This window comes from Tachypleus tridentatus, chromosome 10 (genome assembly GCF_004210375.1).
Source record: "Tachypleus tridentatus isolate NWPU-2018 chromosome 10, ASM421037v1, whole genome shotgun sequence".
NCBI classification, from domain to species: domain Eukaryota; kingdom Metazoa; phylum Arthropoda; class Merostomata; order Xiphosura; family Limulidae; genus Tachypleus; species Tachypleus tridentatus.
This window is the reverse complement of record NC_134834.1, coordinates 90,871,242-90,888,550: the sequence shown is the minus strand read 5'-3', so window position 1 is coordinate 90,888,550 and position 17,309 is coordinate 90,871,242. Positions and strand designations below refer to the sequence as shown.

The 17,309-nt window shown below is 33.9% G+C and overlaps 1 protein-coding gene across 1 annotated transcript in view; it reads right to left on the bottom strand.

Annotated features, from left to right (window-relative positions):
• Nucleotides 1–16,292, bottom strand: part of LOC143229846 (carbonic anhydrase-related protein 10-like) — a 156,883-nt gene extending 140,591 nt beyond the window's left edge. The window contains exons 1-2 of the mRNA XM_076462675.1: nt 15,784–16,292; nt 2,220–2,267 (exon numbers count right to left, since the gene is read on the bottom strand). Of these exons, the coding sequence (XP_076318790.1) occupies nt 2,220–2,267; nt 15,784–15,835 (100 nt within the window). The 5' untranslated portion in view covers nt 15,836–16,292. The remainder of the gene's footprint in view (nt 1–2,219; nt 2,268–15,783) is intronic.
• Between the last annotated feature and the right edge of the window lie 1,017 nt (nt 16,293–17,309).

Here is a 17,309-nt window from a genome sequence, read left to right as displayed (position 1 = left end):
TTATCTCGGCAGATACATACTTGAATGACTTCATTTACTGAAGGAGATTCTGAACTGTGTTGCATATTGTTGTGTGTGGTACCTGAACAATTTTTATCACAAAAAAAATTACTAGACGACTCAACACTTTGTTTACCACATCTAAAGTACAGTTTGTTGTAGGTGTAAGTCATGTTCTGCATGGTCCTGGTGGCCCATGCTGCTCCATAATTCTTTGTTTTCAAGTGGCATTAAGCAAAATATTAAATCTCCAATCTAAACATATTTTTATGATCTGAATGCACGAATATTCTTCGCAATCAGTTTTCAGTGATGTTTTACTAACTACGAAAAGCTAAACAAATTCAAAAAAGAAACTCTCATACGTGTCTTTTCCTAGCAGTTTTATATCACATATTTGCCATGTGACTTGATTATATACATATTTAAAATTGTTTTAATATAATATATTCAACCGTGTAGCTAGTTCACTTTGCTAAATCAAGTTGGAGAAAGACTCTGCCTGTTTGAATTTCGTTTTTTATATAATTTAATTTTTTAGGACGCACAAGGCAATCTACAATTTGGTGTTTAGAAAAATGAACAATCTGTTTAAGTGGACATGAAACACATGCTTTATATATTGCATCAACTTATAGTAAAAATTATCCTGTAATTTACTTTTTACCTCACAGTGTACCCTTCAATAATATGTACCCCTGAGTGAATAACAAGGAGGCTCGATTTTATTACTTATTTCAGTATTTAATAGGAACTGTAGCCATACGTCTTTTGTGACACAAAGAAAAGCATTCAACCTGTTTATACATTTCACAAAAGATTAATGAAGCTATAATTATTTGTGAGCTCCTGGAACATAAAACCTGTAGTGTATGCTCGAAACTTGATCGTGATTGATATATTATTCAAATAAATATTAAGGTATGTTTTTTTTAAACTAGGAAATTACTTTTGAAATAAAAACTAACCCTAACTACGTCATATCCTCATTTTCTCTCTGTTTTTGTGTGAACTAACTCCGAGTTCTCTTTTAATAAATTTTTACACGAACGGTGAAATACATTTTAGTCAAACTGAGTTTACCCTAAGGGACTAGTTCATCATCATCTTTTCAACATACAGATGACGTGGTAATGTAGCATCGCTACAACATCATGAATATTTAATCAGGTTAACTTCCAACACTGACCAGAAACACCCGATTATTATATTATTACCTTCTTAGAGCATTAGTTAATCCTTCAAGCATGATAAAAACACTAATAAAATCACGTTCTAAAAAGGTAATAAAATAAGGACCAAGTGGTAAAAAATGGATATTTATCCTTTCAATATGGGCTTGTGTTTACAGTGTGATAATGGTTGATAGTAATTTACTTAGCCAAGAAAAAAGCGAACTCATACCAGGAATAGTGGATTGTGATATGTTTACATTAACCCTCTTACTACGCCAGGTTGGACTTTTCGAATTTTGCTTGACTGGCTAATCGTCTATAATAGATAATACAATTCAAGTTATTAAGTATATTACAGCCAAACAATATTTACAGTTAATTCGTTGTTCGCTCTTCTACATAGTGTTTTTTCTACCCATACCAGCCTTTTTTACACATATAATATTTACCAATGTGCTTTTGCTTACTTTGTTATTTTGTGTATATCTTATACATACTTACAGACCGAAAAATAGACATCTTAAAAAAGTATATCAATATTGTTGGTGAAATCACCCAGGTACTTAGTGCGTGATCTATGAATTTTTTTTTTTTTTTTTTGGTACTGAAAGTCGTCCCAGCATGCACGAGTCTCGTCTTCGATGAAGAAAATTTCCATTTGCCTAAAAGCTTAAAGCTCGGGTTACTCATTTTCATATCAGGATTATTAGCTTTTCATACTTGAACGTTTCGGTAACAAAGCTCAGTATGTGTGTAACAATATGAGGTATTATCGTCTTCATGTATAATTAATACGGAAGATTAATTTCTTTTTTATTTTCATAATTATTTAACGGTTAGAATTTGGTTATACACTTATCAAACATCAAACTGACATGTATTCTTTCATCTGCATAACTCGCAATCACACACAGAACTATAAGACTGCGAATACATCGAATAAAAAAAAACAATGTTACTATTGTAAGAACTAAAATCACAGCATTAGCACCTAGTAATTACGAAAATACAAATATTTATTTTAAAACATCCTTCAGTTCTTACCAGATATACCGTCGTATGTCCACCAGTCTTCCCAGTTCGACGACGTTCCTGTCAAAATTGAAGAATATTTTGTAAAAAATTCATTGTGAAAAAAACCATCCACTTATTTTTGACATGACGAAACATACATTTTTGTTAAAGTACAAGCTCTGAAATATTAAAACGCAGGATATTTACAGTAAATAAAAGTAGTTTTATTCTTGCATATTGAAGATTAGCAGGTTTTGTTTTGGTTTAACTAGAAAATTACACTACAAAGTACCAAAAATAACTGGCAGGAGTTAACCGTACTCAAAATATTTAATGAAATATATATAAAGTTGTTACGCCATCTTTTGTTAACGTACCATGTATTATGGTTCTATGTCCATCATAACCATTTAAAATTGAAAGTTTTAGAAAATCCCCCATCAGCAACTTTTCCACACAGCCGTTATGGAGCACCAGATACCCGTTGTGAGCAGAACACGGACAAACCATTCTTTAGCTTCGTGTTTAATTTCAAACAAACAGATGAAAGCCGTTATCTGAAACTGCATTAGGCAGTAAGAAACAACACTATAAAATAACATTCTATTTCTTGTTTTATATTTTAGTAATATTATGCAGACAACTGACACTCTATACTTTTGACATTTCACAAATTTGGTTACTTTCAAAAAACACGTTGCTCGTTATTATCTGTCAGACTGTCTGTGAATTTTTTGGTTTTGTTTTTTGAATTTCGCGCAAAACTACACGAAGGCTATCTGCGCTAGCCGTCCATAATGTAGCAGTGTAAGACTAGAGGGAAGGCAGTTAGTCATCACCACCCACCTCCAACTCTTAGGCTACTCTTTCAACGACGAATAGTGGGATTTACTGAAAGGGCGAGCATGTTTGGTGCAACGAGGATTCAAACCCAGGACCATCAAATTAGGAGTCGAGTGCCTTAACCACCTGACCATGCCGGGCGCTGTCTATGAATTAACCAAATGAAGTAAATAATACTAACAGCATTTTTGATATATAATTATGTTTAAGTGCTAATCTGAAAGGTTATAAATTCTGGTGTTAAACACTTCCTCATTATGGAGTTAACAATTGAATACCAGTTCAGAAATTATATGATACTCTTTCATTTCTAGCTGATGGTATTCACACGAGTATTTGATATGTACATAATATAATAGAATACATAAACATGGGAAAACAAATATATACATCGTTTCTCAATAAAGTTGTAGACTCTTATGTGTGTGTGTGTTGTTGTTTTTTTCTTATAGCAAAGCCACATCAGGCTATCTGCTGAGCCCACGGAGGGGAATCAAACCCCTGATTTTATAGTTCTGGTAGACTCTTATATAAGATATATATTTAACTATCGCTACAGGAAAGTTACTTTTCATATTTTCAAGTAGTCTTGACGATAACAGAGGTAAAGTTGTTGTTTTTTTATAGCGACGACGTCTGTTCAAATATCTGGCGAACAACAATTGTTCAAATTTGATACATAGTGCTCTAAAGATGAAGATAAGAGTCTCAATGCCGATCGACTGGTGACATTTCCATGAAAGAAAAGTTTAAAAATATTCCCCTCTGGTTTTTTTCTTGGAATTGTTTCGATATCATTTCTACAATCGAGAAACATTAAACTAGTCTTTCAAAAAGCTATACAATGCTTTACATTTGTATTGGAAATATGGAACGAATTTAGTCTCTTTTTCTTTCTGTCGGTTGAGAAATATCATGAAACATTTGAAATAAAATTATTTTTACTGAACGAGTTAAATATTAAGAATCATTACCTATTTCTATTAACATACGTTAAAATATTTATGCACCTCATACCATAATCGATATGTCTATTTTTTATCGGTGTTACGGCTAGCAAACAAGAAAGATATATAGCCCCACACACACATATATATGTGTGTGTGTGTATGCATGTATATGTGTGTGGGCAACGTTGATATACAATTTAATATATCAGATTATGTATTGCTTTAGTTAAAACCAAAAATACTGATGACAGAAGAAAAAAAAAAACGTATTTTTAATCAATATTTTAGCATAATTTGAATACAGTTGAAAGAGGAAACACTTAAGGTTCTAAGAAAACAGTTGCGTTTAATAAGTTAACTCATTATTTGATAAAAGATTGTGTATATGTGTGTCCACTTGTACCGTTAGAATCCCTTGAGAATGGGAATAAATATCAGAATTTGAACCCCATTTCGTTTGTCACCCACCAGGGTGCTTACTATCTGTTTTATTAATGCGTTAAACTGCACGTGAGCCAACAAAATTAACCGGGCCCGGCATGGCCAAGCGTGTTAAGGCGTGCGACTCGTAATCTGAGGGTCACGGGTTCGCATCCCCGTCCCGTCAAACATGCTCGCCCTTTCAGCCGTGGGGGCATTATAATGTGACGGTCAATCTCACTATTCGTTGGTAAAAGAGTAGCCCAAGAGTTGGCGGTGGGTGGTGATGACTAGCTGCTTTCCCTCTAGTCTTACACTGCTAAATTAGGGACGGCTAGCACAGATAGCCCTCGAGTAGCTTTGTGCGAAATTCAAAAAACCAAACAAACAAAATTAACTTTCCCCAACATTATTCAAATTTTGAGTTTTACTTAATTATTTGAAAACGTTCATTTTTTATTTAAAATTTTGGCTGGATTACAACTAATTACAGTGATAAAAATAAGTAATGAACAGACGCTTTCAACATGAGCTGGTATGAAACTTATAATTGCTGAACTCTTTGAGTTAAGAAGTATAACTGATTTCCACAGCTTACAGAAAAAATAAATATCTTGGATGCGTTCTTATTGAAGCTATTTTTATAACATCTTGGTTTTCACGATTCACTTTGTCGTTCTAGCTACTTTCATTTTTGTGAAAGAAAAACTATTAAAAAGAACGTTTTTGGTCAAAATTTTGGCAACATTGTTAGTAGTTTCTATCGAAAAGTTATCATGAAATTTTATGTCAATTCGAAGCATAACAAATTACTTCCCACATACAGTATTTTGAGTTCTTTCGTTTATTATGTACATGTTTCATGACCTATGGCTTGTTATAGTAATCGTGTTATAGAATAAGAAAAATATTATACTTAAATTTAATGCCTGTTTGTTTGTTTGTTTCAAGCTAAGCACAGAGCTATACAATGAGCTATTTGTGCTCTGCCCACCATGGATGTCGAAACCCAGTTTTTAACGTTGTGACACAGGGGTATTGGGTGAGATTTAATGCCTCAAATCGAATGACTTATTATACTGAAATCCTAAACTCTGTTGAAATATGTTATTTTATTAGATAAAACACTCCTAAAGTGCAAGTTTACAAACAGGTGGATGGACACGTTATCTTAAAACAATTTTAGAGCATCACAATGTCGTTACAGTCCACACCACCTGGTCAGATCTTGCTTCATATCAGTGATTCTCAACCGGTGGTCCATCGTGGACAGAGGCAGTCGTGACTCCCCTGAACTAAAGAGTTATAAAATGGCTTCATTGTTGTACCAAATAACTAAGTTGAGCCTTAAGATGAAAAGAGTTTAGGAAATTCTGCTCTTGACAATAGCATTGTAGCATCGTTTCCATTATAAACGTTTGCATCGTAATGTTGTCATGTCCAAATCACGCCTCTTTTACTTACCAACCTTTCATACGTGATCTAGTATATAAATTTGTTTTTCAGTTTCCACTTCAACGGTTCTATCGCACACAATTCTATAGACACTGCGTTCAGGAACTTAAACGGTGTGTCTTCATACAAAATACCCCCACCTCAGTGGCAGAGCGGTATGTCTGGGAACTTATGACACTAGAAACTGGGTTTTGATACTCGTGATGGGCAGAGCACAAGAGAGTATTGTGTGACTTTGTGCTTGTATTCAAACAAACATACTAATCCAGTGAGTAAACATGACTACTATTTTTATCCCTCCAGCTGTTTGAGATATGCGACGATAGTCATGTTTACTCATTAGATTTGTATGTTTGTTTGAAGACAAGCACAAAGTCACACAATAGTCTACTTATGTTCTTCCCATCAAGGGTATCGAAACCCAGTTTCTACTGTCGTAAGTCCACAAGCATACCGCTGTGCCACTGGGGTGTATTCTGTAGGAGGACATACCGTTTAAATTGTTGACCAAAAGTCTTATTTTGGACTCATATCTTGTTGGCCTCCTTTTCAAATTTTTCTTTTCCTGATTTTGTTGTTACTATTGCTCCCTGGGATAAATGACCGAATTTTACCACTGACACAGCGCTTCACTACTGCTGCTGAGGTATGACTCATTACAAGTCTTCTTCTGGATGGTTCTTTGGTTTCTAGTTGATTCACATTCCGTTGTCTCCCAATGCCAGTAAGTACTAGTATAATCTTTACTGGAAATTCTACGTCCCACGACTGAATACACCTCTAAGATTTGAGTGTACAAATATTTTACGTTGGTAAGGACTGCTACATATCTTTTCAAAAAATCGAACAAATTTCACTGTTTTTTTTCCTTTTGCATTGTTTATCACAAAGTTATGCAGAAGGTAATTTGTGGTGCTCCGTCAACCATGAGTATTGAAGCCAAATTTTCTGACGCTGTAAACCTTCAGAATTAGCACTGAAACATAAAAGGGTTTTCCAGTCGCATTACACTACTTACGACGCCAAACAATGTCGAAATGTAGTTGTACTAAATTCTGTTTCACTTCTTCTGTATATTGTCTGTGATTATCAGGTGGCTTATTCATTTGTATATTTAAAACCGTTTTAATATAACGTACTCGACCTTGTGGTGGTCCGGCATGGCCAGGTGATTAACGCACTCGACTTGAAATCTGAGAATCACAGGTTCGAATCCCCGTCACACCAAACATGCTCGCCCTTTCAGCCGTGGGGACGTTATAATGTGACGATCAATCCCATTATTAGTTGGTAAAAAAGTAGCCCAAGAGTTAGCGGTGGGCGACGATAACTAGCTGCCTTCCATCTAGTCATATACTGCTAAATTAAAGGCGGCTAGCGCAAATAGTCCCTCGTATAGCTCTGCGCGAAATTCAAAACCAACAAACTAGTTACAAAATAACAATACATTGAATAATGACAGTAGTAGAGTTTACAAATCAATTAGTTAAACTACAGTATTCAGCAATTATAATACGTCTTATGGTGTTCAATGTTTGTTTGTTTGCAGTTAAACACAAAACTACAGAAGAGGTTAATTGTTCTCTGCTCACTACGGGTATCGATTCCCAATTTACAGCAGACATGCTGCTCTGTCACTGGAGTGGGGGGTACTTATTTTTAGAAATCTTTCGTTTCATTTGTATAAATAATTTTAGAACAATAAGTATTGTACTTAAAGAAACTGCGGTCCCGATTCTACCACAAATGACTGCTTTATTTAATACGATAACTGAAAAAAGGTAATTTCATTTAATAATATTTCATTAATATATTTGTATAAACCAGACCATAACAAAAGATTGTTTCACACAAAAGATATGTAGAGTTATAAATTAATAAACATTCAGAGTTGAGCTTTAAAAGTAAACTAAGATTCAAACTACTGATATTAGAACCAAAACACCTGTGTCACTGTGGCGAATTTACCAATTGAAATTGTCGTATAGAACGTATGTGTGTTAAGTGAAACAACAACAACGCAAAAAACACGTTTCTTGCATAACGAAGGCTCTACGATTCTTAGATCAGTCATTTATAAGTTTACATAGTTCAAAAAGTCACAGGATCAGTCATTTATAAGTTTACATAGTTTAAAAGTCGCAGGATCAGTCATTTATAAGTTTACATAGTTTAAAAAGTCGCAGGATCAGTCATTTATAAGTTTACATAGTTTAAAAAGTCACAGGATCAGTCATTTATAAGTTTACATAGTTTAAAAGTCACACATGCTACTATTTTCAATCTTTGTTTCCTTTAAAATCAACAACTAGTGACACGTGCTGAATAAGTGTAGTTATAATTAATTTCATTCATGATGAAACACATATCAAATTCAATAAGAACGCAACGTAGATTTGCGCTAAATATATATGCATCTGGTGCGCACATTTTGAAATTCAACGTAATTCTAACTACGAAATAACACTATCACCAATGTGGTGAATTATACGGTTCTTTTACAGGTGATCGTAATTGACGTGAATCTAATACATCACAGGAATGAAATTACGAACATTATAATTTCGTGCCACAGTTTCTAGTGACACATATATATATATGAATGAAATATGATGGTAATGGGAGATATTATTTCTATTAAGTTAGCTTAAAGCCCTGTACCGAAACGTAACTTACTGCATTCCATTAATGAATCGTTAATGTTCAAATCTGCATAACTTTCATGCTATTCGCAATGCACGTTCTGTTCTTGAACAGTATCGAGACAATCATACACTTTCTCGTGAGAAAGCAAGGGGAACCTACTTTAACCCTACAGCCCGGCATGGCCAAGCGTGTTAAGGCGTGCGACTCGTAATCTGAGGGTCGCTGGTTCGCATCTCCGTCGCGCCAAACATGCTCACCCTTTTAGCGAGCTTTTTTTTTTTTTACTAGGGCGTTGTAATGTAACGGTCAATCCCACTATTCGTTGGTAAAAGAGTCTTACCAACTATCAATCCCTCTAGTCTTACACTGCTAAATTAGGGACGGCTAGCACAGATAGTTCCTCGAGTAGCTTTGTGCGAAATTCCAAAAAAAACAAAACAAAAAACAAACAAACTTTAACCCTACAAATGAATTACTTTTAGCGCTCTTAGGCCTATTCTGGTTGTACTTTCCATTTGTATAATGTTTTTAAAACAAAGAATATGTTAAAATAGTTAGTCAGCATATTCATTCCTGTTACATGAAGCTAATCTCTTCTGATTTTTTTGTTTCACCAGAGAATGTTTAAAATTGGAAGTCAAATGACCAATATGGCTGTCCCTATTGGTCACTACATAGGACAGTCTAATATATTCTTGTTAGTATCATATCGTATTTATATTTTTAATAAATTTAAGCATCACTTTCACTACAAATCGTAGAAGAAGTATTTTGAACGAATTAATAGCTTTTTACACAATGGTTTTATTCCATTTTACCTTCACGACAAGAATAAAAACCAAGTCGTTACACAGACTTGCATCCACACTATAGAACATATCTACGCTATTACATTGTAATCACTAATTTTCGGATATAAATAAACAGTGAAGCATAACTGAACTCTTTATATCAGCATAAGTCTAATCACCCCATTATCCCATTAAAGCTAATTAGTACATAGAACTTCGCATGTAAGAAATTCTAAAGCTTGTTCGACAAACCTGATCAGAACACTGCGTGTTTAAGCTGGATTTCTTTTTTGTGAAAACACCATGTGTTTTCTTTCGTCCTATTTGTTTCACAATAAATACGAATGTTCATGTGAATATTTGTCTAAATATTCGTTTTAATAAAGAATATCAGCTATCTTTAATCAACACTCATACGGTATTTAGCCTTAATTTGTAAAATTAACTTAAACACTGGTGTTAACAAATGCCATGAATAGAAAAGACAGAAATTTCTTCGTTTGTGATTTAGAACGTAGCCCTTCAAAATAGTCATTAACAAAAGATACCAGGCAGAGTTAATGTCTTGTTTCACACGTAGACACCAAGTAAAAAGTTCAAAAATGAAAAGAAATATTCAGTCAATGATACAGATTAGAACATTTGGTTTTATGAAATATATCAGTTGAAATTTCTTAACTGTGCAGAAATAAGGTGAGTAACTATTGTTAACATTACTAGGTTTGGTTTGTTTTGTTTTGAATTTCGCGCAAAGCTACACGAGGGCTATCTGCGCTAGCCGTCCCTAATTTAAGTGTAAGACTAGAAGGAAGGCAGCAAGTCATCACCATCCACCGCCAACTCTTGGGCTACTCTTTTACCAACGAATAGTGGGATTGACCGTCGCATTATAACGTCCCTACGGCTGAAAGGGCAAACATGTTTGATGTGATGGGGATTCGAGCCCCCGACCCTCAGATTAATAGTCGAGTGTCTTAACCACCTGGGCATGCTGGGCTACATTACTAGGAGAGAATGTACAAGCTTGTGTATTTGTTTTGTTGTTCGGAGATCAAACCATTTTAACACGCACATCTGCTTTTCATAGTTCTCAAAAATAAATAAATTACCAATATTAAAATAATTATTATTTAGTATTTATTAATTCCACCGACAAAGCATTATAAGTATCCTAAGAAAAATACTTTCTGTATGTAAAGCAAAGTAATATTCATTTTTGTTAAATATATAACACAAAATGTATGTATATTTCTGAATATTTGATTGTTTAGCAATTGATATATTTTTTTCTATATTCATATTGAACCTTCCTTTTGAAGATAGTTTGTAGCGAATGCACTGAAGAAAATCTAAGAATCTAACAACATAAGACTTGATCCATCTGGTCTAACAACATAAAACTCAGTCAATCTGGATTCTAACAACTCATAATTTAGAAATAAGACTCACTCAGTGTAGAATCTAACAACATTGGAAGCTAAGAAATCAACGCTTGATCACTTTGGAATGTAGTAACATAAGACTCAATTATTTTAGAATATAAAAAATGATTGATCACACTGGAATCAAACACGATAAGACTTGGTCACTTTGAACTTAAAAAACGAATCCAAGCACAAAAGATCTGGTGATTATGGAACCTAATAACATAATACTTGGTCATTCTTTAGATCAAAGCATAAAGTTAAATTTTCGTATAAATGAGTTTATAAAAATACATTAGAATGATAAATAATTTTACGCGTAATTAAGTGCATTTAAACCAATAAAGTAGAAAACACATTCTGTAAGAATAAGAAGTCCCTTCACGACATCGTTTTTAGTAAACTTTCAACTGTTTTAAGCCTAAATCATTATAAAGACATCTAATAGGACGACATAAAGTATCTCGGAAATCCACTTTTGCCCTAACTTCCACATTTTCTACGAAATATTTTACATTTTTAGAGAAACTTTTATGACATACAATGATGAAGACATTTCGTCAAAACATCGATAGACAATCTCGCTTGATAAGAGAATCTTATGAAAATAGGGCAAAAGGCTTATTACGTAGGAAACAAGTAAGATCGAAGTAGTAATTGGTAGTTAAGGAAATATTATGTGGCATTATGCAATAAGCTTATTATTTTGTCTTTTAACTCAATGCTTTTCATGATGCACATGATAAAAAGGGAACTACGGTCCATATAAAACGTTTCTCCATGGGACTATTATTTCCCTGAAAGGAGGCCAAAAGCCGCTTGGAAGGGTCATTTGTTTTAACCATTCGCACCATTTTAGTAGTGTGTTGTCTGTCAGTCAGTTAATAGACACTCAAATGACATCACATAAAAGAGTCTTAAAGTTGTAAATTCAACTGTCATGAAGTCAGTAAAATGTGCACATGCCATGAATCTCAAGAAGAGTTATGCACTCTGTGAGCTGCAACACAATATCGCATACGAACTTGTAAAGCTTTGTTTGTTTGGAATTTCGCACGAAGCTACTCGAGGGCTATCTGTGCTAGTCGTCCCTAATTTAGCAGTGTAAGACTAGAGGGAAGGCAGCTAGTCATCACCACTCACCGCTAACTCTTGGGCTACTCTTTTACCAATGATTAGTTGGATTGACTGTACATTACAACGCCCTCACGACGGAAAGGGAGAGCATGTTTGGTGTGACAGGGATTCGAACCCGCGCCCCTTGGATTGCGAGTCGAGTGCCTTAACCACCTGGTCATGCCGGGCAATGAAAACATGTAGGGAACTCGTTAACTTCTTGGTATTTTTATACTGAGGAAACTTGTGCCGTAAACTAATGTTCATTTCCTGAATGCCCGGCAAGGCCATGTGGTTAAAACACTCGACTCGTAATTTCCAGGCTCGAATTTTGTCACATGAAAACATGCTCGTCCTTTTAGCCATGGGAGAGTTATAATGTAACAGTCAATTCCACTATTCGTTGGTAAAAGAGTAGCCCAGGAGTTGGCGATGGATGGTAATGACTAGCTGCCTTCCCTCTGGTCTTACCCTGCTAAATTAGGGATGGCTAGCGTAGATAGCCCTCGAGTAGATTCGCGCGAAATTCAAAACGAAACTATTTCTTGAACTTTATACATCCTAGCAAATTTGTCGAGCTCTTTTGGAAATGTTTGCAATGATTGGTGTCATTCGTATTTCATAGGAACAGAAAGTAAAGATGGTCGCGAAGAAGGCAGTTTTAGCTCTTCAAAAAAAGAAATCCGTGATGCTATATAACGAAGTTTCTGCTTGCTTATATTTTAGAATAAGCGAAACTGAATCAAGTGTGTGAGTTACTTGTTTTGTTGTACTAAAGTTATGAATATGGTAATACGTCTTCTATAAAAATTAGTTTATACCACGGCAGTTACCATGTATCACGATTGCGATCTGTATAGTTTCAAGTACATATATATTTCTATAATAAATAATTTAGAGAAATCCTTTTTGTACTTTTCATTACAATCAGATTTATCACGTTTTACTTAATGACGTCAACGTTAAGTTCAGAGACATATGACAGTTGTAAAATACACTATCGTGAATTCGCTTGGCTGCCTCTCTAAGAACAGTTTTTCAAGCGTTAAAAAGAAATATAGTGACATATAAACGTATGGCCTGAACAGGAAATTGTATGGGTGAATTATCCCAGAAAATATTTTTTCTGAGGAAAATGTGTCTTTTGAACATTCTAAGTAAACTGTAACACACACAGCTTTGATCAAGGAATAGAAAAAATATTTTTAGAGCATTTCAGAAGGAAACAAACAGTTTGATGAATGTTGGTTTGTTTATACATCTGTGTGCATTGTTATTAAGTTGTGACTTTCGCGAACTTAAATCTTATCGAACAGTTGAAACGTAAGATCTGTATTAACTTAAAATAACAATCATATTAATTTAGGTTGAGCTTATTTTCATTAAAGAAAACAAAGTATGTTTTCTATTTCGTTCTCTGTTTTTCTACTAAAGCTTACTAAGCCTGCAATTATTAAATACTGAATACAAAAGCATGCAATATCGATATAGACGGATATAACAATAACAAACAAAAAATATTTTCGACAGCAGTCTCCCTGTGTAGATCCAAGCACAAAGTAACATACGAGTTTCGTCAAAGCTGTGTGTCTGGGTTTTATATATATATATGACAATGATATGATCTTAAGTCACATTAAAAGCACACTTGAAGAATGGACATATTTACATTAAAGGAATACTGAATATGACCCCAATACAGCACGTTCAAGGCATTTACCTTATTATACACATAAACTGACATAAATTATATGGTTGTTGCTATCCATAATTCTTCAAATATTTCGCACTTTTTTAAATCTACTAAAAACGTTATATTGATGCATAATTTTATGATACATCTGCCAGTTGCCCACCAGATTTACAATTATTCAAAATTAAAAGTACAAAATGTACCTGTCCCCCAGTTGCTCAGCGGTATGTCTGCAGACTTACAACGCTAAAAACCGGGTTTCGATACCCGTGGTGGGCAGAGCACAGATAGCCCATTGTGTAGCTTTGTGCTTAATTCAAAACAACAACAAAATGTACATTTAAATGTTTAAAAATATACTTTCTTCAATGATGAAGATGTGGATAATTAGTAATTTGATTTGCTGCATGGATTTCATATAAAGCTTCAGTCTGCTCTTACAGAGTTGAGTATTAACTTCTTGTTCGCTAAATGCTAAGCTATTCTCGTAGTCAGTAGAATCTACAAATTGTGTTAAGTTATGGATAGATCCATTAAGGAAGGTTAAGAATGGCTTTTAAATGTTTAAATTATGTTCAAACTATTGTAAGAGACAAACTAGAGATTCGTTAGAAACCTTTGGACAATAGATACATATCGTTATAAACCGCCATTTCTCTTTATCTTATTTTTCAGTTTTCTTTCCCTTAAGTTTTTTTTTTTACCCTTGAAACGTACTTAACCAACTGGCTATGTTGGTTAAGGCACTTGGTTAAGGCACTTGACTCGTAATCTGAGGGTCGCTGGTTCGAATCTCTGTCACACCAAATATACTAGCCCTGTCAGCCATGGGGACGTTAGAATGTCACGATCAATCCAACTATTAGTTGGTAAAAGAGTAGCTCAAGAATTGGCGGTGGATGGTGATGACTAGCTGCCTTTTCTCTAGGCTTATACTGCTTAACTAGAGACTGGTAGCGCAGATAATCGTCGTCTGGCTTTGCACAAAATTGAAAAAACAAACACTTACCAGTATTAAAGTTCTACTTTACTTGCAATTATACTTTTCAGCAATTTGTGTCTGTGGCAAAAAAAAATTCTAGTGTGCCCTTTTCTGCTCACACAGAAGCCTTAATTTTACGTATTTTCTCATTTTTAAACTATTTTGACAAATATGTTAATTTTTCAGCTTAACTCCTGTCTCAGTACCAACCAATAACACACACATTGCCATCCACATGAAGCCAACGGTATTGTGCCTGGTATTGGTGTTACTTCTAATTTTGACAAAATTTGCAGTGTTTACTAAGATATTTATCCACACTTCATATAGCAACATCAACTTACATTATGAAGCCAAACACTGTCGAAATGTATTTGTGATTAAATTTGTTCCATCACAACTTTATATCGACTGTGACTATCACATGACTTACTGAGTTATGTGTTCAAAACTTTGTAACATAACCCACACATACCTGTATTAACCACACCTAATTAGGTCTTCTTAATAAACTTCATTTTCTAATATGTTTAAAACGTACACACTTTTTTTTAAAGCGTTTAGCCACACATCACAAAGCAACATCAATCTAAATTATTATGACAACACCAGGATACAGAGGAACTTGGGATACAGAGGAATAATATCTTGGAGTTCTATCAGTTTCTAATTAGTTTCCAAAATGTAATTTTAACTTATAATTTTAAAGACTGGGAAAAATAAGTTTGGTATTTTAAGTGTCTCTTGTAATTCTATGAAGTACAAATACCATACTTGCTGAAAAATGGAATTATTTGGCTTTAACTTAAAGGCAGCATCTGTTCGCATTATAAAATAAATCAGTTTTAACAGAAACTTCTTTTGAGCAGCTCATTGAAACATTTAATAAGAGATTGATGTCAATCCAATCAACAGAAAGTAAAGTTGAAAAATAATTATTTAACAGCTCAAAAGAATCATTTAATCTTCCAAAAAAATAAAAAAATAGACTTTAACAACACAATCGTCACAAAGTCCGAAATTAATATCTATTTAAGCTTCAGAGAAACTGTTGTCATATTCAAGGGATTTGATAGAAAAAAGAAATAATTATAAAAGCACTAAGACTAACAGAGAACATATTAAGAATTTAAAATGATATAAACAGTATTTGTAATATATTTGTGCTAACAATAGTACATTGAATGAAATAAGTTTGGGTAATATGTTCGAGGTATGTATATATGTGTGTATGTTTGTGCGTGTTAAAAAAGGTTTCTTATTAGTTTACTTACCTTCCATTAACAGAAGCAATTGGCACAGAACGAACTCAAGTTTCATCTTCATTGCCGTCAGGAGGCCTCAACTTTCCAGCGTTAGGGTTTTTGTGTTAGACAACATTACAAATCTTGGTAATTATGTTATTACAATGTCTTCACTTTGAAATAAAATCAAACAATAAATCGTTTTAATATACGGGAGAAAAATCCATTCCACGCTTGAAAAATAGGTTTCAGATTTATCTGACCTGGAAAATGTATTCATCAGTTAACAAGGAGGATGTAGGGTTTGAAATTAAACATCTCATGCTAAGGAACAAAGTTTTTTAAACTTGGGTGGTATTGTAAAACAGGATCATAAGGGTATTCAAATAAAACATATTATCCTAAACTTCATGTAGTCGGTTTAATACGAAATTAACGAAAAGTATCAATATGGTTTGTGCACCTTAATTGAGAGCAGATCATCTTTTCACATCTGAACAGCACTCTCACTCACTCATCACACAGTTCAGCTTCTCTATAAACTAAATTACCAACGACGACGGGTGGTGCTATTTATTTGGGTCAATATTCTTCTCTTGAAGTGCAGCAGCGTCATCTCGTGTTTAAAAAGAAATTCCTTCGTGGAATATTTGCGTAGGTCTGTTTATTTGCTTCAAAGTTTACGTTATTCAAAGGCTTCGTACAAAATGACGAAATCTATTAGGTTGTTAAATACTTCGACTGTTGTTTACAGCTAAACAAATTAAACACGTAAATAAATAATTTTGACATTTATTGTTTTTGTATTTGTCATAACACGATGATTTAGGCAAGTATCTCGTGACGTCGTTTCCAACACTGTCATAAGTGCGGAAGCCTAATTACGTCATTCAAAATTAATTATTACAGAAATTCAATTCTTGACTGTTTTGAAACTAATAAAATGGTTGATGTGATCTAATTCTTTCTTACCATTTCTTCTTAATTTGTTCTTTACAGTTAACTTGAATGGAGATAGATTTTAAAGTGTGCTGTTTCGGTAATCTGTTATTTAAATACAATAAGTTTCGTAGTGTAATAATGTGGATTTTTTATTGTCAGCCTAATTATAACCGTAAAGGAAAATAAATGGTCATTTTAATAAAAATTGTCGTTTCACTTGGACGAGTTCCTGTTTTTCAAAATGTTGTTAATTGTAGTAACAAAACCATTTTCTACAAAAATATAACTATTCTTTTCAACTCGATTTATACAATGTTTTTAAACGTGCAAGCGGACAAGAAAACACTTTAAAAGCAGGTCATCGTCAGGTTTCTTTGTCCTGAAAAATGTGATGTTTCTTTGTGAACCTGACGATGACCGAAGAAGGTCGAAACGTTGTTCTCTCCTCTACGTAAAAAAATTTTCTCAACCCAAAGGAGCCGTTTTTACATATATATTTTTCTCTACAAGTGGGTTTCCTCGGCATCACTAACATAAGAAAAATTTGATTAAATGAAAATATTCACACAACGTTCTATTGGAGTTTCAAACTAAAGGTAATAAATCAAATTATC